General features: G+C 39.7%; 1 protein-coding gene across 5 annotated transcripts in view; it reads left to right on the forward strand.

Moving 5' to 3' along the window:
- Positions 1 to 18,685, forward strand: part of LOC123757420 (BTB/POZ domain-containing protein 6) — a 45,395-nt gene extending 26,710 nt beyond the window's left edge. For 2 of the 5 annotated variants that reach the window (XM_045740973.2, XM_045740971.2), the window contains exons 2-4: positions 9,659 to 10,279; positions 11,230 to 11,439; positions 13,289 to 18,685. In XM_045740973.2, coding sequence (XP_045596929.1) covers positions 10,086 to 10,279; positions 11,230 to 11,439; positions 13,289 to 14,234 — 1,350 coding nt within the window. In that variant the 5' untranslated portion in view covers positions 9,659 to 10,085 and the 3' untranslated portion in view covers positions 14,235 to 18,685. Of the gene's footprint in view, positions 1 to 9,466; positions 10,280 to 11,229; positions 11,440 to 13,288 lie in introns of those variants that run through there. The other 3 variants (XM_045740977.2, XM_045740978.2, XM_069327263.1) reach the window with 2 other exon arrangements.
- The last annotated feature ends 7,254 nt before the right edge of the window (positions 18,686 to 25,939 follow it).

Below are 25,939 nucleotides of genomic sequence, written 5' to 3' on the forward strand. Positions count from 1 at the left end.
TGCTGACACTGTCTGTGGTGGTGCTGACACTGTCTGGGGTGGTGTTGACACTGTCTGGGGTGGTGTTGACACTGTCTGTGGTGGTGCTGACACTGTCTGTGGTGGTGTTGACACTGTCTGGGGTGGTGTTGACACTGTCTGGGGTGGTGTTGACACTGTCTGGGGTGGTGTTGACACTGTCTGTGGTGGTGCTGACACTGTCTGTGGTGGTGCTGACACTGTCTGTGGCGGTGCTGACACTGTCTGTGGCGGTGCTGACACTGTCTAGGGTGGTGCTGACACTGTCTGGGGTGGTGCTGACACTGTCTGTGGTGGTGCTGACACTGTCTGTGGTGGTGCTGACACTGTCTGTGGTGGTGCTGACACTGTCTGTGGCGGTGCTGACACTGTCTGTGGTGGTGCTGACACTGTCTGTGGTGGTGCTGACACTGTCTGTGGTGGTGCTGACACTGTCTGTGGTGGTGCTGACACTGTCTGTGGCGGTGCTGACACTGTGGTGGTGCTGACACTGTCTGTGGTGGTGCTGACGCTGTCTGTGGTGGTGCTGACACCGTCTGTGGTGGTGCTGACACTGTCTGTGGTGGTGCTGACACTGTCTGTGGTGGTGCTGACACTGTCTGTGGAGGTGCTGACACTGTCTGTGGCGGTGCTGACACTGTCTGGGGGGTGCTGACACTGGGGTGGTGCTGACACTGTCTGGGGTGGTGCTGACACTGTCTGTGGTGGTGCTGACACTGTCTGGGGTGGTGCTGACACTGTCTGGGGGGTGCTGACACTGGGGTGGTGCTGACACTGTCTGGGGTGGTGCTGACACTGTCTGTGGTGGTGCTGACACTGTCTGGGGTGGTGCTGACACTGTCTGGGGTGGTGCTGACACTGTCTGGGGTGGTGCTGACACTGTCTGTGGTGGTGCTGACACTGTCTGTGGTGGTGCTGACACTGTCTGTGGTGGTGCTGACACTGTCTGTGGCGGTGCTGACACTGTCTGTGGCGGTGCTGACACTGTCTGTGGTGGTGCTGACACTGTCTGTGGTGGTGCTGACACTGTCTGTGGTGGTGCTGACACTGTCTGTGGCGGTGCTGACACTGTCTGTGGTGGTGCTGACACTGTCTGTGGTGGTGCTGACACTGGGGTGGTGCTGACACTGTCTGTGGTGGTGCTGACACTGTCTAGGGTGGTGCTGACGCTGTCTAGGGTGGTGCTGACGCTGTCTGTGGTGGTGCTGACACTGTCTGTGGTGGTGCTGACACTGTCTGTGGCGGTGCTGACACTGTCTGTGGTGGTGCTGACACTGTCTGTGGTGGTGCTGACACTGTCTGGGGTGGTGCTGACACTGTCTGTGGTGGTGCTGACACTGTCTGTGGCGGTGCTGACACTGTCTGTGGTGGTGCTGACACTGTGGTGGTGCTGACGCTGTCTGGGGGGTGCTGACACTGTCTGGGGGGTGCTGACACTGTCTGGGTGGTGCTGACACTGTCTGTGGTGGTGCTGACACTGTCTGTGGTGGTGCTGACACTGTCTGTGGTGGTGCTGACACTGTCTGTGGTGGTGCTGACACTGTCTGGGGTGGTGCTGACACTGTCTGTGGTGGTGCTGACACTGTCTGGGGGGTGCTGACACTGGGGTGGTGCTGACAGTCTGGGGTGGTGCTGACACTGTCTGTGGTGGTGCTGACACTGTCTGGGGTGGTGCTGACACTGTCTGTGGTGGTGCTGACACTGTCTGTGGTGGTGCTGACACTGTCTGTGGTGGTGCTGACACTGTCTGTGGTGGTGCTGACACTGTCTGTGGTGGTGCTGACACTGTCTGTGGTGGTGCTGACACTGTCTGTGGTGGTGCTGACACTGTCTGGGGGGTGCTGACACTGTCTGTGGTGGTGCTGACACTGTCTGTGGTGGTGCTGACACTGTCTGTGGTGGTGCTGACACTGTCTGTGGTGGTGCTGACACTGTCTGTGGTGGTGCTGACACTGTCTGGGGTGGTGCTGACACTGTCTGTGGTGGTGCTGACACTGTCTGTGGTGGTGCTGACACTGTCTGTGGTGGTGCTGACACTGTCTGGGGTGGTGCTGACACTGTCTGTGGTGGTGCTGACACTGTCTGTGGTGGTGCTGACACTGTCTGGGGTGGTGCTGACACTGTCTGGGGTGGTGCTGACACTGTCTGTGGTGGTGCTGACACTGTCTGGGGTGGTGCTGACACTGTGGTGGTGCTGACACTGTCCGTGGTGGTGCTGACACTGTTTGTGGCGGTGCTGACACTGTCTGTGGCGGTGCTGACACTGTCTGTGGCGGTGCTGACACTGTCTGTGGCGGTGCTGACACTGTCTGTGGTGGTGCTGACACTGTCTGTGGTGGTGCAGACACTGTCTGTGGTGGTGCTGACACTGTCTGTGGTGGTGCAGACACTGTCTGTGGCGGTGCTGACACTGTCTGTGGTGGTGCTGACACTGTCTGTGGTGGTGCTGACACTGTCTGTGGTGGTGCTGACACTGCCTGTGGTGGTGCTGACACTGTCTGTGGTGGTGCTGACACTGTCTGTAGCGGTGCTGACACTGTCTGTGGCGGTGCTGACACTGTCTGGGGACGGTGCTGACAGTTTGGGCAAACTCCTGTACCACATCGGGACCTCTATCAGCCAGTTAATGGTACCTTGTTAGCGGTGCTGACAATCTACACCCAGTCACGTGAAGAAATTCCCACACGCCCACATGAGGCTGCCTTAAGGCTGTAGCAGCTTAAGGGTTAAAGATCTCGTGGAAGCCGCCTCCATCCACAACTTTGAGATCGGTTTCGGCAATTCAAACGTCAGATTTGTAAACCCCAAATCACGTGTAGCATTCACTGGAGGAAAGGAGTAGAGCAGACACGATAACGACATACAAGATACAATTGGGGGCTCGCAACATGAATATAGACGATGGTCAAATTGATGAAGAGGACCTAAACAAGCGATGAGTTACAATAGCATGGCTGAAGTGTCCGAAACCTTTACATCTGGAAGCACAGATGAGTCACAGGGATGTCAGAAAGAACTTCGTATGTCTCTCGAGTCGTAAATAGAACGGTCCAGATGAAGAAATTGTAGCAGGTGATTGGATACGCAGCTTCGAATGTAAATATGATAAACATGGAGAGAAATGAGTCACTACAATCAGCTACTGAGTACACGCACACACAATGGTTGATTGATAAGTGCGAGGGATGTAAGCTTCTAAAATCCTTTCAAAGCGTTATACGACAAAGAGTGCTGGGAAGGCGAGACACCACAAGGGTTGCTCTCATCCTGTAATTACACTAAGGTAATCTTTCTCTCACACACACGAGAGAGAGAGTGAGTGAGTGAGTGAGTGAGTGAGTGAGTGAGTGAGTGAGTGAGTGAGTGAGTGAGTGAGTGAGTGAGTGAGTGAGTGAGTGAGAGAGAGAGAGAGAGAGAGAGAGAGAGAGAGAGAGAGAGAGAGAGAGAGAGAGAGAGAGAGAGAGAGAGAGAGAGAGAGAGAGAGAGAGAGAGAGAGAGAGAGAGAGAAAGAGAGAAAGAAAGAAAGAAAGAAAGAAAGAAAGAAAGAAAGAAAGAAAGAAAGAAAGAAAGAAAGAAAGAAAGAAAGAAAGAAAGGAGAAGCCACTGTTAGCAGAGTCGTCTATCAACACACAAGGAACTTGTACATTGGTCAACACGGAAGTGTTCGGCCGGAATTGTGTCAACAGATTTACTAATTGCGTTAAATCATCCCAGGAAAGATCACAAGTTATAAGAGTAGATGTCAGAATACGTCACTTTGCGCACAAGACAGTTTTACGACGGATTTTAAGATCTATCTGGCGTTGTCCAACCTGATCCTATTTTACCTTGCCTAACCTTCTTTTGTTTTACCTTACCAAGCCTAATCTTAGCCTAGTTTAATCCAACCTTAACCTAGCCTAATCCAACCTTAACCTAGCCTAATCCAACCTTAACCTAGCCTAATCCAACCTTAACCTAGCCTAATCCAACCTTAACCTAGCCTAATCCAACCTTAACCTAGCCTAATCCAACCTTAACCTAGCCTAATCCAACCTTAACCTAGCCTAATCCAACCCGAGCTTATCCAAGCCACCCTTACCTTACCTAACCCAAACCAAACCCCGCCTAACCCGACTGAATTCAAATTTAACCTTGCTCCTAGCCTATCGGAACCGAGTCTAATACATCCTAACCTAACAATATATGTTTTTTAACCAATAAACATAAGACGTGCTTTGTCGACTCTTTGTGTTTGAGTTGACCATAGCCCAAATAATAGGCTTAAAACGTAAAAACAATGCCGTCATCAGTTAGCTCACAGCCTACTGGACCACGTCAGGGCGAGTCATTTAAGGACATTTAAGGACGTTTCTGCCCGAAACGCTTTGCGTAATAGTGGCTTTAGGCATTGTATGTACTAGCTCTTATCTATAAAGCCAACAAACTTTGTAAAATCTCTTTATGTATGTACCTTTGCCTAAATAAAAATTATTATTATTATTATTATTTATTTGTATATATTTTATAAATTCAAATACTAGAAGGTGCTGTGGATTAAGGGGCTGCATGTGGGTGTGAAGTATATATATACGTTCTTACAAAGGCACAAGCACACCTCTGTTCACTTAATTCCAGTTCTATGAGTTAGGCAACTGTTGAGGGTTGCATTCTGGGGAAGATCAGTAGCTGGCTTAGGCCTTACAGCGGACCTGGGCCAGATTCACGAAAGCACTTACGCAAGCACTTACGAACCTGTACATCTTTTCTCAATCTTTGGCGGCTTTCTTTCCAATTATTAAACAGTTAACGAGCTCCGAATCACCAGGAGGCTGTTTATAACAATATCAACAGTTGATTGGGAAGTTTTCATGCTTGTAAACTGTTTAATAAATGTAACCAATGCCATCAAAGATTGAGAAAAGATGTATACGTTCGTAAGTGCTTGCGTAAGTGCTTTCGTGAATCTGGCCCCTGGGAATTAAAAAAAAAAAAAAGCAAGTCCACTACGGGCTCACCATAACCCGTGCTACTTGAAACTCTAGTTCCGAGTACCTGAATCTAAAACAACAACGTGGGAATTAAACACATAGAAGTTCCCATCCTTAATGTTTGTAATACACATTTCGCTCCGGTCTTGTGTGAAGGAGGGGGGGGGGGAGGTTGAAATCAACGTAGCTGTCTTTACGCTAAGCTGGTTAAGGCGGCAGCCGACCCTCAAAACATCGTATTCACCAATTTTTTTTTACAAATTATGTAGTAAAATAGGTTTATTCTCATATGGAAATTATTATTATTATTATATATTAAAGTTCTATGTATAGGCGTAGGTTAGGTTATGTTAAGTGTTTAGGATCTGTTGGCGATTGTGTTCGGAGTACGTGGACGAAGCATTTACAGGGTCGTGGTTCGAACAGCGGTCGTCAGCTCAGTACTGTTGGAGAAATAATGAAGGGAAGGGAACTATCAGGAGAAAGCGCCAAGCCATTACGACAATATAGCACTGGGAAAGGGATCGGGATAAGGTTTTGGGATGGGACGGGGGGGGAAGGAATGGTGCCTCAACCACTTGTGGACGGTCGGGGATTGAACGCCGACCTGCATGAAGCGAGACCGTCGCTCTACCGTCCAGCCCAAGTTGTTGAGAAATAATGAACCATCAATAAACCGTAGGTTTAGCGGGTAGATTGACGCGAATGTGATTCTTCCTGGGGGCGGGCGGGTTAAACGAGGAAACTCCCCCTGTCTGTGTGGGGTGTTTATTGATCGAAGTTCCTTCCCTGTCTTTGTGGGGAAGGAACGAGGGTTCGCTCCCGTGCATGTGGGTACGTGAACCTTGAGCATACTAAGTGAGGGGGGCGAACCAGGAGAGGGGAAAACAAAGGGTGGGGGGAGAGGAGGGGGGGAGATAGATGAGTCTCCCCCCTGCCTGAGGTATAATGTCTAGCCCCGCTGATAAGTCACGCACCAGGGACATCATCCCTGGCGACCTGACCATCCACCACAGACCCGCCACTCACACGCGCCATCAATGGCCGCCCCTCACGCTCACCAAAAACTTGTAGCTTGCAGGCGCAGCCACTCACAAGTCTCATGTGCTGGCCCTTACATCTATAGCCCCATCTGTGTGGCCCTTATATATAATATATACGCCTCCTTCTGTGTTGGCCTACATATATATATGGCCCCATCTGTGTGGCCCATATATATAATATATACGCCTCCCTGGAAACACAAATCGAAACTGTCTCTATTTTCCTCTTGTTACAACTTGTAATAAAGTTGTTACATCTTGGCTTACCGTGTTTATGACGTATTAGAACGTTGTTACAACTTGCTATATTGGTTGTTATAACTGGTTAGGTGGTGTTAAAACTTGTTCGAACGTTGTACCAACGTCGTAGTTTCGGTGTGTGTATATGTATATATTAACACGTTGTACTGAACGGGGTGAGAATAGCTTGAGCTACCTCATCCCTTTGTGTGTATTTTACCTCAATAAACTTATTTCAATTTCAATTCAAAACGTGGTAGTTTCGCGGGCTCCTTCTGTGTTGGCCTACATATATATATATATATGGCCCCATCTGTGTGGCCCATATATATACATATATGTATATTTTCTTAGCATCAGGGCTTAGCTGAAAGAGGATAAGAAAATAGTTAGAGGGATAGAAGCCCTAAATCAGAAGATAGTAAATACAGAATATGCGGTCATATTCAATGAAACATGTTTAAAAGAAAACCTGCTGCCAGTATACACCAATATATGTATCTGTGCATGTGTGTGTGTGTGTGTATGTAGCCCATGTGTGTGTGTGTGTGTATGTGGCCCGTGTGTGTGTGTGTATGTGGCCCATGTGTGTGTGTGTGTGTATGTGGCCCGTGTGTGTGTGTGTGTGTGTGTATGTGGCCCGTGTGTGTGTGTGTGTGTGAGTGTGTGGCCCGTGTGTGTGTGTGTGTGTATGTGGCCCGTGTGTGTGTGTGTGTGTATGTGGCCCGTGTGTGTGGGGCCACGGGTGCTTGCCGGCTCCGAGCGGACTCCCGTAGTCACCCCCACAACTGCGCTAATTATACTCTGAAAGTTTTTTATGGTTGACGTTCAGTAGAACTTGCCCATCTTCATCAAACGTCAGTAAAGTTGCCCATCTTCATCAAACGTCAGTAAAGTTGCCCATCTTCATTAAACTTCAGTAAAGTTGCCCATCTTCATCAAACGTCAGTAAAGTTGCCCATCTTCATTAAACTTCAGTAAAGTTGCCCATCTTCATCAAACGTCAGTAAAGTTGCCCATCTTCATCAAACGTCAGTAAAGTTGCCCATCTTCATTAAACTTCAGTAAAGTTGCCCATCTTCATCAAACGTCAGTAAAGTTGCCCATCTTCATCAAACGTCAGTAAAGTTGCCCATCTTCATCAAACGTCAGTAAAGTTGCCCATCTTCATCAAACGTCAGTAAAGTTGCCCATCTTCATCAAACGTCAGTAAAGTTGCCCATCTTCATTAAACTTCAGTAAAGTTGCCCATCTTCATCAAACTTCAGTAAAGTTGCCCATCTTCATCAAACGTCAGTAAAGTTGCCCATCTTCATCAAACGTCAGTCCACGCACTATCTACAATAGGAAATTTTGTGGTACTTGGCAAGAATGTTGAGTAACATGTAATATATTGAGCATTAGTGGATAAAAAATAAATCCTCGATAAAAGCCAAAACGTGTATGACTACACTATGGCTTCCTGTCCCCAGACGCAATGAATTATTAAATTACAATTTAGGCCTCCCGAGATTCCGAGTAGAGCGTACGAAAATTCAAATTCAAAATTCAAATGCTTATTTAGGTAAAGTACACACATACAAAGGGGTAATACAAATATTGATGAATTTATAGATAGAGCTAGTACATACAATACCTAAAAGCCACTATGACGCAAAGCGTTTAGGGCAGTGTGAACTTTAACAATCATTAGTTGAACTTCCACTTTACCTTAGGTAAATCTGAGCAAATAACGTTGATATACCATTGAATCAATGAGAAAATCTCTTGGCGTCATGAGGAGTGTAACCTATGCTCTCTGGGTACTCCCACGCCCACACCTTAAACCACAGCACCGTCATATGCTTAAGTTTACGTTGAATCCCATATAACCTGGGATTCATATAAATCCACAAGGAGCTCACTTGGGATTCAAATAAATCCACAAGGAGCTCACTTGGGATTCAAATAAATCCACAAGGAGTTCACTTGGGATTCAAATAAATCCACAGGGAGCTCACTTGGGATTCAAATAAATCCACAAGGAGTTCACTTTGGATTCAAATAAATCCACAAGTTCACTTTGGATTCAAATAAATCCACAAGGAGTTCACTTGGGATTCAAATAAATCCACAAGGAGCTCACTTGGGATTCAAATAAATCCACAAGGAGTTCACTTGGGATTCAAATAAATCCACAGGGAGCTCACTTGGGATTCAAATAAATCCACAAGGAGTTCACTTTGGATTCAAATAAATCCACAAGTTCACTTTGGATTCAAATAAATCCACAAGGAGTTCACTTGGGATTCAAATAAATCCACAGGGAGCTCACTTGGGATTCAAATAAATCCACAAGGAGTTCACTTTGGATTCAAATAAATCCACAAGTTCACTTTGGATTCAAATAAATCCACAAGGAGTTCACTTGGGATTCAAATAAATCCACAGGGAGCTCACTTGGGATTCAAATAAATCCACAAGGAGTTCACTTGGGATTCAAATAAATCCACAAGGGTTCACTTGGGATTCAAATAAATCCACAAGGAGTTCACTTGGGATTCAAATAAATCCACAAGGAGCTCACTTGGGATTCAAATAAATCCACAAGGGTTCACTTGGGATTCAAATAAATCCACAAGGAGCTCACTTGGGATTTAAATAAATCCACAAGGCGGTCACCTAGTATTCAAATAAATCCACAAGGCGTTCACCTGGGATTTAAATAAATCCACAAGGCAGTCACCTGGGATTCAAATAAATCCACAAGGCGGTCACCTGGGATTTAAATAAATCCACAAGTTCTGAGACATGGAGCTGATGGCAAGTCAAAGTTTTACACATAACCCATGTAAATGTAATATGATTCATACTCCAGGGTGCGGTTTGCCGCATCGAACAGCCTGGTTGACCAAACCACCAATCAGGTGGCCCTCGTTAAGACCGGGCCGCGGAGATGTTGATCCTTGGAATTATCGACAGGTAATGTGGAAAACTGTGGGAGTACCCAGGATGCAGGTTCGAATCCTCCTTGTGGTTCCAACTGATTTTTTCACTGCTACATCACGTTAATTTGATGTCTTTGTGGACTAAATCAATGTTGATGAAAGTATCTCTACATTGATGTTATGTTACTCAAGTACATGTTGCCATGTATATGTTTGCCATAGTACATGGCAAACTATACTTACGAATGTTACACCAATAGTAAATCAACGTTTTTAATGTTGTTTCAGTTTTAAATCAATGTCATTTGCCCAGATTTTCTTCTGAGGTTGCATTATTCAACTGAGGAAAGGATAAAGAATTAAATTGCATAACACAAATATATACAAAAGTGGGTACGCACTGATTATGAACAAATATGTACTGTAAATAATTGTTTGCTTTACCTAAACAATATTGTAGATCAGAACTGAACAGAACTTGATATAAGAAATAAACTGGATAACTTGAACTGAGGACTACATACCAGTAGAAACCTGTAAGTGAAAATTTTCAAATGCAGCTGACATGAGAAAATAGTGAGAGATCAGAAAACAATATACTGTATCAAATACTGTATGAAATAAATTGGATAATATTTGAACTGAGGACTACACACTAGTAGAAACCTGTAAGTGAAAATTTTCAAATGCAGCTGACATGAGAAAATAGTGAGAGATCAGAGAACAGGCTCATGTGCAGAAAATATATCAATACTGCACTGTAGAAGATCAAAGTAAAACTGACCAGTTGAGCCACATTTTGATTGTTGGCACCAGCGGCAGGTAGTATACTGCGAGTATACTGTGCACCCCAATAGTGATATAACCGAGGAGCGAGAGTTGTGGCAATGCCAGCCGACCTCCTCCTCGGGTGGATTAGCAAGTGTGAGCACAAGAAATACAGATTTGCAATGAGGTGCTCTTACCCCTGTGAGGACGCGAGAGCTCTTACCACCACCACCACCATGAAGAGACTAGTTTACTATACTGTTATGGGCCCTTGCAAATGGGTGCAACTCTCCCTGCATTTGATACGTGGCAGGTAAGCTTAATCACAAAGGGTTTTCATGTCTGCCAACTTTCATGGTAGGGAAATATAGTACTGTATTTATAATTGAGTACACAGGGTTTTGTTAACAAAATATAAAAAAAAAGTGGGTGTGTGATGATAAATAGTTCATTCTGGCAAAGCCACTAACACAACTTGAAATTCCTGGTACAACTGGAAGTTAATATCAATTACTGTACCAAAAATAACTGTTGTTAATAATGAACAAGTGTGTGGTTGGTGAACTGTAGATAACCTTCCCTGCCTCACCAGTCTCCTCCTTGCCTGTGCTGCTAGTGTCATTTAATGGTGAAAATGTCTATAAAAATAACATTTCAGAGGCATAAATATATTATGTGATTAGCTCTAGATATTGTAACATACATTTTCAGCATTTAAATCATAGTTTACCTTTATTATTTTCAAGTTTGATTCATTTCTTTATAACCTTCATATCGTTCTCACTTTTAATGCTCAGGAAATTAACACTTCTTTTCTACATACATCAAATAGTATAGTACAATGCTTCTGAAACAATTTCAGAAACATTCACAAAATTTTATTCATCTGCAACTCAATATCCTGAGTTTTTTGGTATTTTTCATTTTACTCTCGCTTGTGTATAATTTGATATACCGTACTGTATAATTAATTTTGTCACAAGAGGAAAAAACATTTACCTCAAATTTAATTCACACTTGGGTGACCCATTCACCAGTTTTGAAACACACTGCATATTAGTGACTATATAAATTACATTGTGCACCTACAATTACTCCACCTTATTGTGCTTTAAATGTATTTAATTCTTTATATAAATAAGAATTATTATTATCACTGTAATTAAGAAGCACCGAGTTACTCCCTTTAGCACACCCAAATATTGCTCCCCTGGAACTAAATATCTTATTTACACTCGACTAAAAGGAAGTTTTTATTCACAGATCCTACAATCTGTACGAGAATGAAGATGGGAGCGACATCATCCTGATGGTGGGCGACGAAATTTATAGGGAGAGAATCCCAGCCCACTCTTGGGTCCTGGCAGCGGGCAATCAGGTCTTCAAAGCCATGTTCCAGGGACCGCTTGCTGACAGCCACAAGAAGATTTACAACATCCCAAATGACCCAAAAGGCTTCCAAAACCTACTGAGGTAAGTTTTCACTTGTATTCATTTTTATATTGATAAAAAAACCAGTTGACCAGCAAGTTTGGGTTGAGCTGAAGACCTGTCAACCTCTGGAGCTTACTGACCAACAAGGACATTTTAGTCCAGGACTAAAGTAAATTCTCAGTGTACATATGTCGAGAACTAGAGTACTCAGTGTATTGTATACAGTATATCCCTTCCTAATGCCTAGTAAACTATTACAGTACTATATTAGAAAAGTACAACTAGACCCGAGTTGATAAGTTTCTATTCTTAACAATATGTTAAGCATTAGCTACCAAGAGAATATTCACCAAAGCAGGTACCGTAATAGCCTGCAATACAGCAGCTGCAGTACACATCACTCAAGTCAGGTTAAGCACTGAGGGTCTGGTCAGTAACTGGATGGCTGTACTAACAAGCTTGTGTTTTTCTATGGGGACCCTATTAAAACAAACAGGCTCGCTGTTCCCGACAATAGTATTCCACCCAGTATGGGTCGTGTTGGACAATGATCTCAATCCTCAGCTCACAGCTGAGGGCCCCAGGTTCAATCCCTGGGTGGGTAAAAAAGTTAGGTATGTTTCCTTTCACCTGCTGCCTCTGTTCACTTAGCTGGAAATACGTGGTAGATACCTAAGAGTTAGGTAATTGTTATGGGTTCAATCCTGGGAAAGGTCAGTACCTGTACTGTAATTGGCCTGGGGATCCCCCCGATAAGCATATGTACAGGCGTCCTGTCCCCAATACCAGGGAGTTATGCTTATAAAGTATGCTAAAATCTATAAAAATCCCCAAAGTATGTATGCATTCACAAAAATAAGTTTGTAAACACAAAACATACAATAAATAATTATTTGTGAGCAATACAGTACCTATTCAAATTAACCTAGCTTTATCCAGGGTATGTCAAAGAATGCCCGAATACAAGTACCGGTACTGTTTGTTTATACAAATTTAGATAGAAGTACCTGTACCTTGCTATTAGCACAAATTCAAAACTTTTAAGTACCATTCTAATACAGGTATAAAGTTGACAGGCCTTGATGTGACATTATCTATGAATACAGTGAGTTCAAATTTCCTACAAATAAATATTTTAATAGCAATATAATACATGGGCTGGCAGCAAATTTACTTAACATGACTATTACCTAGAGTATCCTTGAGAAAAATGTGTTCATAATACTGTCCATCAGAATAATGTGAAAAGAAAGTAATAATTGAATTACAGCAAAAATAGGCCTACCTAATTTTGAAAGGTTTACATCATAATCCAAGATGTAATGGCAGCCACAATCAGCTGTGTTTAATTGTGATTTAAAAGATCAAATTACTGTATACAGTATACTTTTTTTTACAGTGTACAGAATTAAAATTACAAGTTTTCTTTCAAAAACTATTAGTAATCTTGGAATAACATTACAGAATTTTTACAGGATATCTCTGCCATACAGTGCCCTAGCATTCATCCTCACAAGTTTTCCAATTACTTTTGATTAAAATAGTTCTTTGTGTTCAAAGCTTTCAAGTACGTATTACCCTAAAATGAACCAACTAAACATTCATAATTAGTGGTTTTATATAAACTATAAATACCTATGCAAAAAATATAATCAGATTGTCTATTAATTTATACAAATAAACCATAATTGTAAACTAATCCATACACATGAAAAGAAAGGAAAGTGACGATATCCTCGGCCCTCATCAAGTTATAACGCGACTTGAGGATCCAGGATGAATGAAAACATTGTCACTTTCATATCGTTTCATATGTGTGTGTTACTACTTTCAGCCTCGTTATTGTGATTCATTCTTTCCAAAAGCATTATTATTATTATTTTTACAGATGGCTATATCGTCACGAGTGCGGAATCCAGAGCATAGACAGTGCCCTCATAACCCTCCAGGTGGCCATCCAATACCTCTGTCCAGAACTGGCAGAAATGTGCGTAGAATACATTGTCCATCACCTGAGTGTGAACAATGTCCTTAAAGTGCTGCAAGAGATCTACAGATATTGCCCATCTCAACAAGCTTCCATCAGCAATCAGTCAGATGACACTATTTCAACAGCACCTTCAGCACCTAGCTTGGAAGATCTTGAGGACCTTACTCAGACCTATCCAAACCACTGCAATATGGCAGACTCAAAATCAGATCAGTTAGAAAGGTCTCGGCATACTATCCATAATATGACCCAGCTACAAGACCTGTGTGATGAGGCAGACCTTCGAGATCCCACTGCATGTTGTACGGATCTTTTTAACGCATGTCTTGAAGTCGTTGATCGGAATACACAAGTAGTTCTGAATTCTGAACTTTTGGAAGAGTTGGATCATAGTACACTAGAACTTATTCTGAGACGTACTACACTCAATGTTGAAAATGAGCTGCCATTGTTTGAAGCGTTGCAGCGCTGGTCTACAGCACAATGTAAACGTCACAAGCTTCCCCTCACCCAAGAAAACAGGAGGCATGTGCTAGGAAACCTACTCTTCCATATAAATTTCCTGCAGCTAAATAATGAACAGCTTCAACAGACTAGCAGCCTCCTTACTGCTGATGAGTTCAACTATCTAAGTGGACGAATCCAAGGCCATAGTATGAATATAGTGCCACCTACTTTGGAACCACATTTGTCCAAGATGGCCAGGCCCCGCCGCCACAGTCCAGCAAGATCCATGCAGCAAGTTACAAATGACAAAAGTAAAAAGAAGTGCAACAAGAAAAAGTATACAAGAAAGGAACTCATGCTAGACATTGTTTCTTGCCTGGCAGTAATTTTTGATTAGGCAGAAGTGTAGCTTGCATTCTAATGCATACAGCCATTGTGTCATAAAACATTTAGCCCAGGCAAAACCCTCAGCCTTTGTAACATTTGATTTATATCTGCTTTCATTGATTGTTCTCATATGTTATAACTGTGTTGACATTTAGAGAAAACTAAACGACGTGCAATATGCAGTCAATAAATTGTTAATGGCTAAGTAATGCCAATTTATTTCAACATTTGGTACGTTTCTGTTCCCAGTAAATAACATAAATTGTTGCCGTTATTGTAGTCACTGAATTCTATTTGATTTGGCCATAGCTGTTTTTATTGTATAGATGTTAAATAGTTAAATTTTTTTAAATATACAGTACAGATATGTATTGGACAAGACCCATTCAGCGAATGGAGTTTGTGGACTGCAACAGATCAGAACTAAAAAGCACCTTCAGGGAACGTGCATTCAGTGTGTAAAATATGTATAAGTGTATGTATGTATGTATGTGAAGGATGCTAAAACTTGCACATACTTAATTTGTTAAATAATGTCTGTAGAAAGATGTTTGTAAAAACAGTCCCTCTATGTATACACTAAGTTTAATTATACTGTACATTGTACTATGTACAGTGAATAGTCTAGTCAATTTTCTCTCAGCATGACATGGTAAAGAATACATAGGGAATGTATTGTTAAATACGAGTGCAATAACACTCATTTTTCCATACGATACTGAAAACTAGGAGTGCCATATTTTAAATGCAGAATATGTAGCTTGTAGTACTGTGGAATGAAAAGTAATCTGCCAAATCAAATTTCTTCAACATTCCAAAACAACGCAGTATTACTTTATTGTGTCATGACTATACGTGGATGATGCCGGGTTCGTGCTAGATGCGAGGAGCATCCAAAGTCTAGCTCAAAACAAAATTAAGTCTTATGCAGTGTTAGGTTTGATTGGTAACATGATACGCTGTATCCGCAAACTTCTGTGAAGAATGCCACAAGTTAACACGAAGAATATGATGAGTTAACATGAATACAAGGAGTAACTACGGTAAACACAACCTCCTGACATACAATACAAACGCTTTATGATCACATAATAATAATAATAATACTTGATAAGTACATCTTTTGAAGATATTTGATTAAAAATGCATTCTGAAAAAAATACATTGCATTTTATGAAAAACTGTATTATATTGAAATTTATTTCATAATACAGTACATGTATTGTAAAACAACAACAATTCTATACTATGGAAATCTTGAAGCTTTATGTGTTGCCAATATTCTTATTTTTGTTAAATTTTGACTAAATATATATTAACTGAAATTTAATGGATAAGTGTAGTACATTTTAAATTTTATGTGATACATTTTTCAAGTTTTGTAAATAGCGAGTTTTTCTATTTTATTTCCAATATCAATGCATGTTACTATGTTTGCTAAGCTTTATATCATTATTTAGATAATAACAGTCAACAAATTACTTACGCTGACATGACAATCACTCAACCCACACATCTGGAAAGAAAGGAAGCGATGACCTTTCAGTTTGTCCTGCACCAGTAGATAAGGGATGCAGATGGACCAAAAAAATTGCCTCACTCTTTCTTTCTTTTTAGATGCAAGGTTGAATGTCTAAATTTCAGCCACATTATTGTAAATTTCTGCCTGTATACTGATATCTTATTTGCAAGCGATCTTCCATTTAATGGTTAGTATAATTGCTTTATTAAAATAAATTGCGGAAGCTCTTTGAGGTATCGTATCTTCAGCTAATGAGAAAGCAAATGTTTAAAATATTTATTCCAGCCCTTGATGGATATACTGACCACTGCTTCCATTCCCCTTATTTACTTAATGAGTGCAATATGCTTCACGTGACATACGGAATGTCTCATCCAGAGACATTGCTATTGCAATAGACATTACCTTGCTATTGTGTAATTACTTGTGTTAACCTTTTACTATCAATGACCTCCACAACATTGCATTCAATCATCCATAACAGACGCGTTAAAAATATTATTTTTGTGGGGATGAGAGAGATTTGGAGGCAGTGAGAAACTTAACAAATAAGTCTGTATTATATCGGGGAAAAAAGTTAAAGAAATATTGTTATTGTGTTTTCCAGCATATAAGATGCAGCCTACCCTTTAAGCTGTATGCTATTTAATGAGGATATGTTCTTGTTAAAAACTATTTTAGTACATTTTCTTTTAACTTTTCTAGGGGCATTTTATATATACAGTATATAAAAAAAATTATGATTCTGTACTTAGAGGCAGTACAGTTACAAAATAGCATAAATCATTGTGTCCCATCTACCAGAGAAAACGGTACACATATATACAAGTACAGTTGAAGACTAAACCACACACCAAAAAATGAGGAGACAACGATGTTTTGGTCCATCCCGGACCATTATCACAATTGACTTGATAATGGTCCAGGACGGACTGAAACGTTGTCGTCTCCTTATCTTCTGGTGTGTGGTGCAGTCATCATATCTTCAGCCAAGTTACTGTGACTCATCTTCTGCAAGTAGTTGGATGTCCTCATGATTATAAGAGCATATAGGAAGTTTCTAACTATGTTCTAGGACCTCCAGTATTCATAAAGAACACTTCTTTTGCTCTAAAAGCATGAACAGACATATCCTATAAAACATGAACAGAAATGCTATACAGTATATACTTTTACATGATAAAAGATATAATATTGGAATCTTGTAGTTTCAAGACAGTCAAGGTAATGGCCTGAAGTGTAATGCATTTGGTGTTCTAATAATGTAATAACATTACAAAAATGTTATGGTTACTTTGTGTGTTTGTGGAGCTACGATACTTTGACTAGACTCGGTACTAAACAGTGTATCTTTTAAATGCTTTAATTCAAATGAATGGAAAAAAAAGAATATTTTGTAATTTATAATTAATGTTACAGTACATTCAATTTCAGAAAATCTTTTTTATTATTATTATTATTATGTATTACAGTTGAACTGTCAACATTCACATTTTACAGATTAGAAAAATTAAGATATTTTGGTTTTTCTGTGGGCCAGAATTGATCGGGCATTTATGCACCCACTATGAAACCTATACTTCTTTCCTCATTCATGGCAGCTTAGTCTGTATATATTAAGAACCTTAAAGGTTCGAAACTCCACAGCCCAAGGTTATTATTGTTATTGACAACTTTGTAGCACTTCGGAGTTCATAAACTGTTGAATTAATACAAAGAAAGTCGCCATGTTCGAGGAAAGATGTGCAGGTTTTGCATGTGGAGACGTAAATCCTTGGCAAGTCTTGACCCCTGGATCAGATAGTCGGTGACAGATCAGACTGTCATCATCTTGTCGTCAATAATGTGCCAGTTTAGTACACAGTTGTTTCAAATTTTATCCCTCATAAAATAATGGCAAAACTCTCATGTTGAACAATTTACATACATGTGACTTTTCCTGTGATAGCCTATTTTATCTTTACAGTAGTTTCATTACAATTGTAAATTTCTAGATACTCTTAAACCTAGTTTTACAAGGAACTGTACTTAATTTGAGTGTTTAGAAGTGCAAGAAGGTTCATAAAAACTGAACGTTCAAGACGTGTCATAACTGACCCACTTATAAGATGCTCTAAGGCTTCACTAACATGATTTGTTATTGATAGGAACTAAAACATAGTTACTGCCATTGCTTTAATATGGGTAATTACGTTATGCCTGAAGTTCTTCTAATTAGCTACTCTAGCTGCAGAACATATTACTTTATGTAAAGTAATTAACAAAAGAAAATACTATAGGCCAGGATGTCTTGTGCAGAACTGTATTCATTTGGCCCTTGATAAGGTCCTTGGTGACCTTATCAAGGGCCAAACTTGATAAGGTCACCCTTATATATAACACCTTATATATTGGCATCCTGCTTGATCTTCAGCAACTTTTAGCTACTGTATCGTGAAACACAGGCAGTGCTACATAAGTCTTCCCGGCTTAGTGCCTTCTTGATAATTAATTATATAGAACTGTCTGTGTTATAGAACATTCAAGTAACCTATGTTAAACATAATATCAGTGCTGAAGATATTGTACTGAAATTGTTTTTATTAAATTCTGCAATTCAAAACATTTGACAGAATATTGTGGTAATTTTTTAACATTTGTATTATATTTCTAGGCATTTTTGTGAAACTTAGTGAATAGGTATACAGTATATAAATAAAGATCTTTCAATTGTTAATGAAGACTTTATCAGGTAAACTACATGTGTATGTGTGAGGATAAAGCCTCGTGTTGAAGAAAACATAACACTGTTGAACAACTTGAGCAACATGTAATAATAAATGAATACTGTAGACCCTTTCTTATATATATCTAAAATGGCAGCTTAATCATCCAATTTGTCTTACCTTAACAAAGCTGGCAATCAAATGGGCAAAGCAATTAAACCAAATACTCTCAACTATGCTTGTATTATTTAACATCAACCTTATTACCTAAGTGTAGTTACAGGATGAGAGCTACGCTCGTGGTGTCCCGTCTTTCCAGCACTCTTTGTCATATAACGCTTTGAAACTACTGACGGTCTTGGCCTCCACCACCTTCTCCCCTAACTTGTTCCAACCGTCTACCACTCTTATGATTTATAGTTCATGTTGAAATGAAATTCTAGTAGGCATACAGTATAGAAAATAGATTTAAATTAGAGTACTGTATTTTAAAACGTTTGTGCAAAAATTACAAATTGAAGTTCCCTTGTTTTTAATGCAAAAACCAGGCAAATTAAATGTAAAAGGATATGGGGAAACAGCAACAACAAAAAAAAGGTTCAGTAAGGTTCCTGAAGCCTCCAAAAGTTTACATTTCTGGGAGGTCTCCTTTGGAAGCTTGAGGGGGGAGGGGGCCACTGAGGAGCCCACCAGAAAGTCGTTTCATCACATTTAACACTTATGAGTTTTTCCACACTTTACTTAATAAAAAAAAAGTGTCTTAATAAAAAAAAAGTGTAGCCAGTCTATAGACTAGATCATGACTTCCATTCACAACTGTATCCAATGGCAACATTAGACTCCTTATAAAAAGACCATAACTAGAAAAAGTGCAAAGCCACCAGGGAGATTTCACAACTACAAAATACTGTACAGCCAGTATAAACTCACCAGGAAGAGTATGAAGAAAATAAAGGGACTAACAGCATGCTTGACTCCATTGTGGGAAATTCCCATGAATAGCCCAAATTCTATGGGAAGAAACCCATAAAATACTAGTGCACCATATGTCCTCTATATTGTACTGGACTTGAGGACATATATTAACTAAAATCTAGATAGTCATCTCGATTTCTTTCTAAAATGTGAAACCATACATAAATATATAACACAGTAATTTTTGATGGGATTGTGTGTATGAAAAGACTGTTCTAGGATGGAGATACATTATTAGATTCAGGAAGGCGGCTGGGATACAGATAATTATGATTCGCCCAAAGATATAACATTTCCATAGGTAGACTAATGCTTGTTGATCTTATTCAACAGTCCATGAAGTTCATTAATGTATGCGTTTTGACAATTGTCAGGTCAGTAATCAAATTAAATACTGTAATAAACTGACAATTATTATATATTCTTACTCATGTCTTAAATATTAGTACAGTACTCTTTATGTAATTTTAAATGAGATATAAAAAGCTTTTAGTAAAAGTGGATGGCAATTAATTAATAATAAATACTGTGTAATTAAACCAGAAAAATTAATTCTGGTAGCCTCTTACAAGGGACACTCGTCTCAACGTGAGACAACAACAGGATTAACTACACACCAAACGTTAACTGTGTGTGTGTGTTCACCCAGCAGTGATTGGGTACCTGGTTATTAATTAACCATTTGGTAGGTTGTACTCCAGGGAAACTTGTGGGTAATGCTTACCATCTTGAGGTTATCTTGAGATGATTTCGGGGCTTTAGTGTCCCCGCGGCCCGGTCTTCGACCAGGCCTCCACCCCCAGGAAGCAGCCCATGACAGCTGACTAACACCCAGGTACCTATTTTACTGCTAGGTAATAGGGGCATAGGGTGAAAGAAACTCTGCCCATTGTTTCTCGCCGGCACCCAGGATCGAACCCGGGACCACAGGATCACAAGTCCAGCGTGCTGTCCGCTCGGCCGACCGGCTCCCTATGGTTCAGGGTGAACTGTGGGTGTGGGTGAACTGCCTGAAAAAGTGAAGCACCAAATCTCACTTTAACACGAAATATGCTGAACTTTCACTCCGACAGAAGTAGTGCCCTGAGGCTTTATAACGTGTGTGAATGACCTTCCTCAACTAGAACACAAGACACGATTATTACAGTACTCAGTTTACAGATTACATGATTCAAGTACAGTAATAACATCGAATTTAGGAGTACTATACAAACTAATACTCCACTGTTAGAAGTAAAGCCAACAGAGTCTAGTACTGTACTAACAACCAAAGTGGAAAGAATATTGGGAATCCCTACTAATCCTTAGAATATATTGAGGCCACTCATTGGGATTGGAACTCACAACCTGTTCACACTTCTCGACATGGTAACCAATTGCAATGACAATGGATTTCAAGTTGATTTAGAGTATGTGAACTTTTAATAAGATACCATATGAAAGACAGGCCCCTGAAACTACAAGAAAAAAATCTAGAATTGATTAAAATAGGTTCAAACACATAAAAAGAAAGGGTCATTGTAAATGTAATGGAATTAGATTGGCAAAATATTTTAAGTGGAGTTTATAATAAGTTTATACTGTATTTCAAAGATAAACCTTTTTGTAATACTGTATACTGAACTTTAACGATATAGATGATATCAACACAAAATCTGCAAATGACAAAGATCAACATGAAAGTGGGAAGCAATTAAGCATGATATGGAAGCCTCACAAAGGATCAATAAGAACTCCAAAAATGATCAAATGGCTAGCAAATGTTTTTTCAATACTGTATTACATATGTGGAATGATCTTCCCAACCATGTTAAAGACAGTACCTCTCTCAACCAGTTTAAGATAAAAACGAAGCACTACCTAATAAATTCCCTGTAACCTACCTTACCCCTCTGTTGTCAACCCATGTATGTTTTTTTTTTTTTCAAAACAACGCTGTTTGAATGTAATTTTCTGTAATAATTTGTAATTGTATTTGTGCTGCTTTTTCAACCATGTTCCCCCCTCTTTTACCTCTATTTTTATTTGTTCTCAACACATTTTATTCTTTTTACCCATTAGTTTTAAGCTTTAGTCATTAATGTTTTTCCTGCCCGAAACGCTTTGCGTAATAGTGGCTTTAGGCATTGTATGTACTAGCTCTATCTATTAACCCAACAAACTTTGTAAAATCTCTTTATGTATGTACCTTACCTAAATAAACATTTATTCATTTATTTATTTATTTGTAAACTAGTCAATAAAATCAGTCCTGCAAGTACAGTAGTTCCTGTGGTAAAAGAAAATCCAGCATTGAATATAATGAAAAAAAAACTCTTTCTGATGGGTTCTCTCAGTGGCTCCCTGCAGCTAAACCAAGTGGATAGCTCAAGGAGCCTTTAAGGGAAGGTCTTCCAAAAATAAAGTGTTGAATGCTATGAAATGCATATTTCAGGTGGGTCCCCTCAGTGGCTCTCTGCAGCCACTGAGAGCCACTGATATGATATTATGATACTGTATTTATATTATGATAGTTTAAATGAGGTCATATTCCCAAGGGACTACTCAGTTTAGAAACAGGACAGAAAAATTAGGAAAGGCAGTGGTGTTGCTGTGCTGGTGAAAGAACAGCTAAAGGTAAATGAAATAATGATTGCCTATCCATGAGAAGTTGATATAATAGCACTAGAAATCTGCAGTCAGGATGATATACTAACGATCATAAATGCACCGCCATATAGTCCACCGCCATGCAACACATGGTCAAAGGAGGAGCTGGATAATAAACGAGAGAGTCTTATAACAATAATGAGAGAGATTATAGCGAGAGCTGATAAAGATAGATCACGAATGTTGGTAGTCAGCGACTTCAATTTGAAATCCATAGACTAGGAGGCATATGAAACTAGAACAGAGGATTTTTGGACTTGTAGATTTGTAAACCTCATCCTGGAAACATTCATGTTTCAACATGTTAAACAAGCTATGAGGATGGTACCCTCCATGCTAGATTTGATATTTACCAGGAAAGAGGAAGAGATATTTGACATTCAGTACCTTCCTTCCTTGGGTAAAAGTGACCATGTCTTTTTTTGGAATAAAGTATGAAATGCATTATAATCTGGAAGAAAATGAGGTTGAAGCAGTTGAAAAACCTGATTTCAGGAGAGGACATGATGGGGAACTCAGACATTTCTTTAAGGAATTTGACTGGAAAGACTTGCTATTAGGACATGAAGTAATGAGATGTATGTCAAGTTTTGTGAAATATATGATAAAGACACAAAAAAAATTATACCAAAGCAAAGATGCAGAACTAGGAAACAGGAGTGGTTCAACGGAAATTGCGAAAGGGCCAGAGACCAAAAGTCACAAAAATATAATCAATATAGAAAGAGGCCAAACCCCCAAACATACCAGCGATATAAAGATGCGAGAAACAACTACACGGCAGTGAGGAGAGAGGCAGAAAGAAACTTTGAAAAAGGGATAGTGGACAAATGTAAAACAGAACCAGGCCTCTTCTATAAATTCATAAACAACAAATTGCAGGTAAAAGATAATATTCAGAGGTTGAAAATAGGAAACTGATTCACGGAAAATTAAAAGAAAATGTGTGAAACATTAAACGAAAAGTTCCAAAGTGTGTTTGTACAAAATGAAATCTTCAGGGAACCAGACACAATAAGAATTCCAGAGAACAACATAGAGCACATAGAGGTGTCTAGAGACGAAGTGGAAAAAATGCTCAAGGAGCTAAGTAAGAACAAAGCAGTTGGTCCAGATGGAGTTTCACCATGGGTTCCTGAGCTCAGCATTCCACTTCAACTCATTTTTCAGGCATCCCTGTGTACAGGAGTTGTAGCTGATGTGTGGAAAAAGGTTAACATAGTTCCAATCAACAAAAGTGGCAGCAGGGGAAGACCCCCTCTATTATAGACCTGTATCATTGACAAGTGTAATAGTCAAAATATTGGAAAAAATAATTAAAACTAAATGGGTAGAAAACCTGGAGAAAAAACGATATAATATCAGACAGACAGTATGGTTTTCAATCTGGAAGATCCTGTGTAACGAATTTACTCAGTTTCTATGATCAAGCCACAGAGATTTTACAAGAAAGAAATGGTTGGGTTGACTGCATCTATCTGGACCTAAAAAAGGTTTTTGACAGAGTTCCACATAAGAGGTTGTTTTGGAAACTGGAACATATTGGAGGGGTGACTAATTATATGAACATGTTTGCTGATGATGCTAAGATAATAGGGAAGATAAGAAACTTAGATGAGTGCCATACCTTTCAAGAAGACCTGGACAAAATAAGTATATGGAACACCACTTGGCAAATGGAATTTAATGTGAATAAATGCCATGTTATGAAATATGGAATAGGAGAACATAGACTCCACACAACCTATAAATTATGCGAGAAATCTTTAAAGAATTCTGATTAAGAAAGAAATCTAGGAGTGGTTCTTGACAAAAAACTATCACCTAAGGACCATATCAGGAACATTGGGCGAGAAGCCTATGGTACACTTTCTAACTTCAGAATTGCTTTTAAATACACAGATGGAGAAATACTAAAGAAATTGTTCACGACTTTTGTCAGACCAAAGTTGGAATATGCAGCTGTTGTGTGGGGCCCATATCTTAAGCAGCACATCAACACACTGGAAAAGGCACAAAGACATGCCACTAAATGGCTCCCAGAACCTTAAGGACAAGAGCTACGAGGAGAGGTTAGAGGCATTAAATATGTAAAAGCTGGAAGCTAGAAGAAAAAAAAGAGGCAATATGATCACTACATAAAAAGTAGTAACAGGAATCGATAAAATTGATAGGGAAGAATTCCTGAGACCCGGAACTTCAAGAACAAGAGGTCATAGATTTAAACTAACGAAACAAAGCTGCCGGAGAAACCGTTGGAGTGCCTCAGGGCAGCATCTTGGGACCCCTACTATTCCTTATATACATTAATGATCTGCCTAATGTCTCTAACATTCTGAAACCTATTTTGTTTGCTGATGATACTACCCTCATTTACTCCAACCCCAACCCACATTCACTAAATGATGTTGTTAATAATGAACTAAAAAAAGTCCACTTATGGATGTCAACCAACAAACTAACACTTAACATAGAAAAGACCTACTACATCCTATTTGGAAGCAAATCTACAAATGCAATTCAGCTTCAGATTGACAATGTAAACATTAGCAATAAAAATGATGGAAAGTTTCTTGGCATATTCCTAGACAAGAGACTCAACTTCAGTACCCACATACAACACATAACTAAGAAAGTCTCTAAAACAGTTGGTATACTCTCCAAAATCAGATATTATGTTCCTAACTCTGCTCTCATCTCTCTATATTATGCACTAATCTATCCCTATCTCAACTATGGTATCTGTGCATGGGGTTCAACCACTGCAAACCACCTCAAGTCCATTATCACCCAGCAAAAATCTGCTATCAGAATAATATCAAATTCTGCTTTCAGACAACACACAGCCCCCTTGTTTAACTCCCTAAACATGCTAAACATAATCTCACTCCACAAATTCTCTTGTGTCAACTACATTTACAAAACCCTATTCTTAAATGCAAATCCTTGTCTGAAACTCTTCCTGGACAGATGTAATAGGACCCATTATCACAACACCAGAAATAAATATCTCTTCGATATCCCCAGAGTTAAACTTAATTTGTGTAAACACTCTATGCAAATAAAGGGACCTAGTTTATGGAATTCACTCCCTACTGAATTGAAAAGCTGTCCAACTTTTACATCATTCAAAATCAATACTAAAAAGTACCTAATTTCATCTTCATAGTTTTTCTCTCTTTGCCTTAAAATTGCACTGTTTCTATTGCTACCCAATCTCCCAACCTTTTTGTTCCCAATTTGAACATCTTTACCATTGAGATCATTGCTGTTTTCTTATATGTTGCTGCCATTCTATTGTATGGTGTTAATAAATCTTGTTTATCTGTATCTTTTGCTACCCAGTTTCCCAATCTTTATGAACCCATTCTGAACATCTTTACCATTGTGATCATTGCTGTCTTATATGTGCTGTCAATCTGCTATATGGTGTCTATTAATCTTGTTTAAATTACTAATCAAGCTGTCAATGTAATCAATCAGAGCTTTAATATAACAATGTGCTTTAATATACTTACTTATCTCTCTCATCTCATTTTTCTCTTGTAATGTATCTTTCATTTATCAATTCTGATTGAACTTACCTACTTAATATTATCTGCTAGATTAAGGACCTGCCCGAAACGCTGCGCGTACTAGTGGCTTTACAAGAATGTAATTACTGTACTATCCAATGTATTCTCACAAACCCAATGTACCTTCTTGTATATATATAAATAAATAAATAAATAAATAAATAAATAATAAATAAATAAATAAATATAAGAAAATTCACTTTTGTAAGCAGAGTGGAAGAAGGTAGGAACAAGTTAGGTGAAAAGGTGGTGGAGGCCAAAACTGTCGACATATTTTCTGAAATTGGAT

Source organism: Procambarus clarkii, chromosome 19, assembly GCF_040958095.1.
Source record: "Procambarus clarkii isolate CNS0578487 chromosome 19, FALCON_Pclarkii_2.0, whole genome shotgun sequence".
Classification (NCBI taxonomy): Eukaryota; Metazoa; Arthropoda; class Malacostraca; order Decapoda; family Cambaridae; genus Procambarus; species Procambarus clarkii.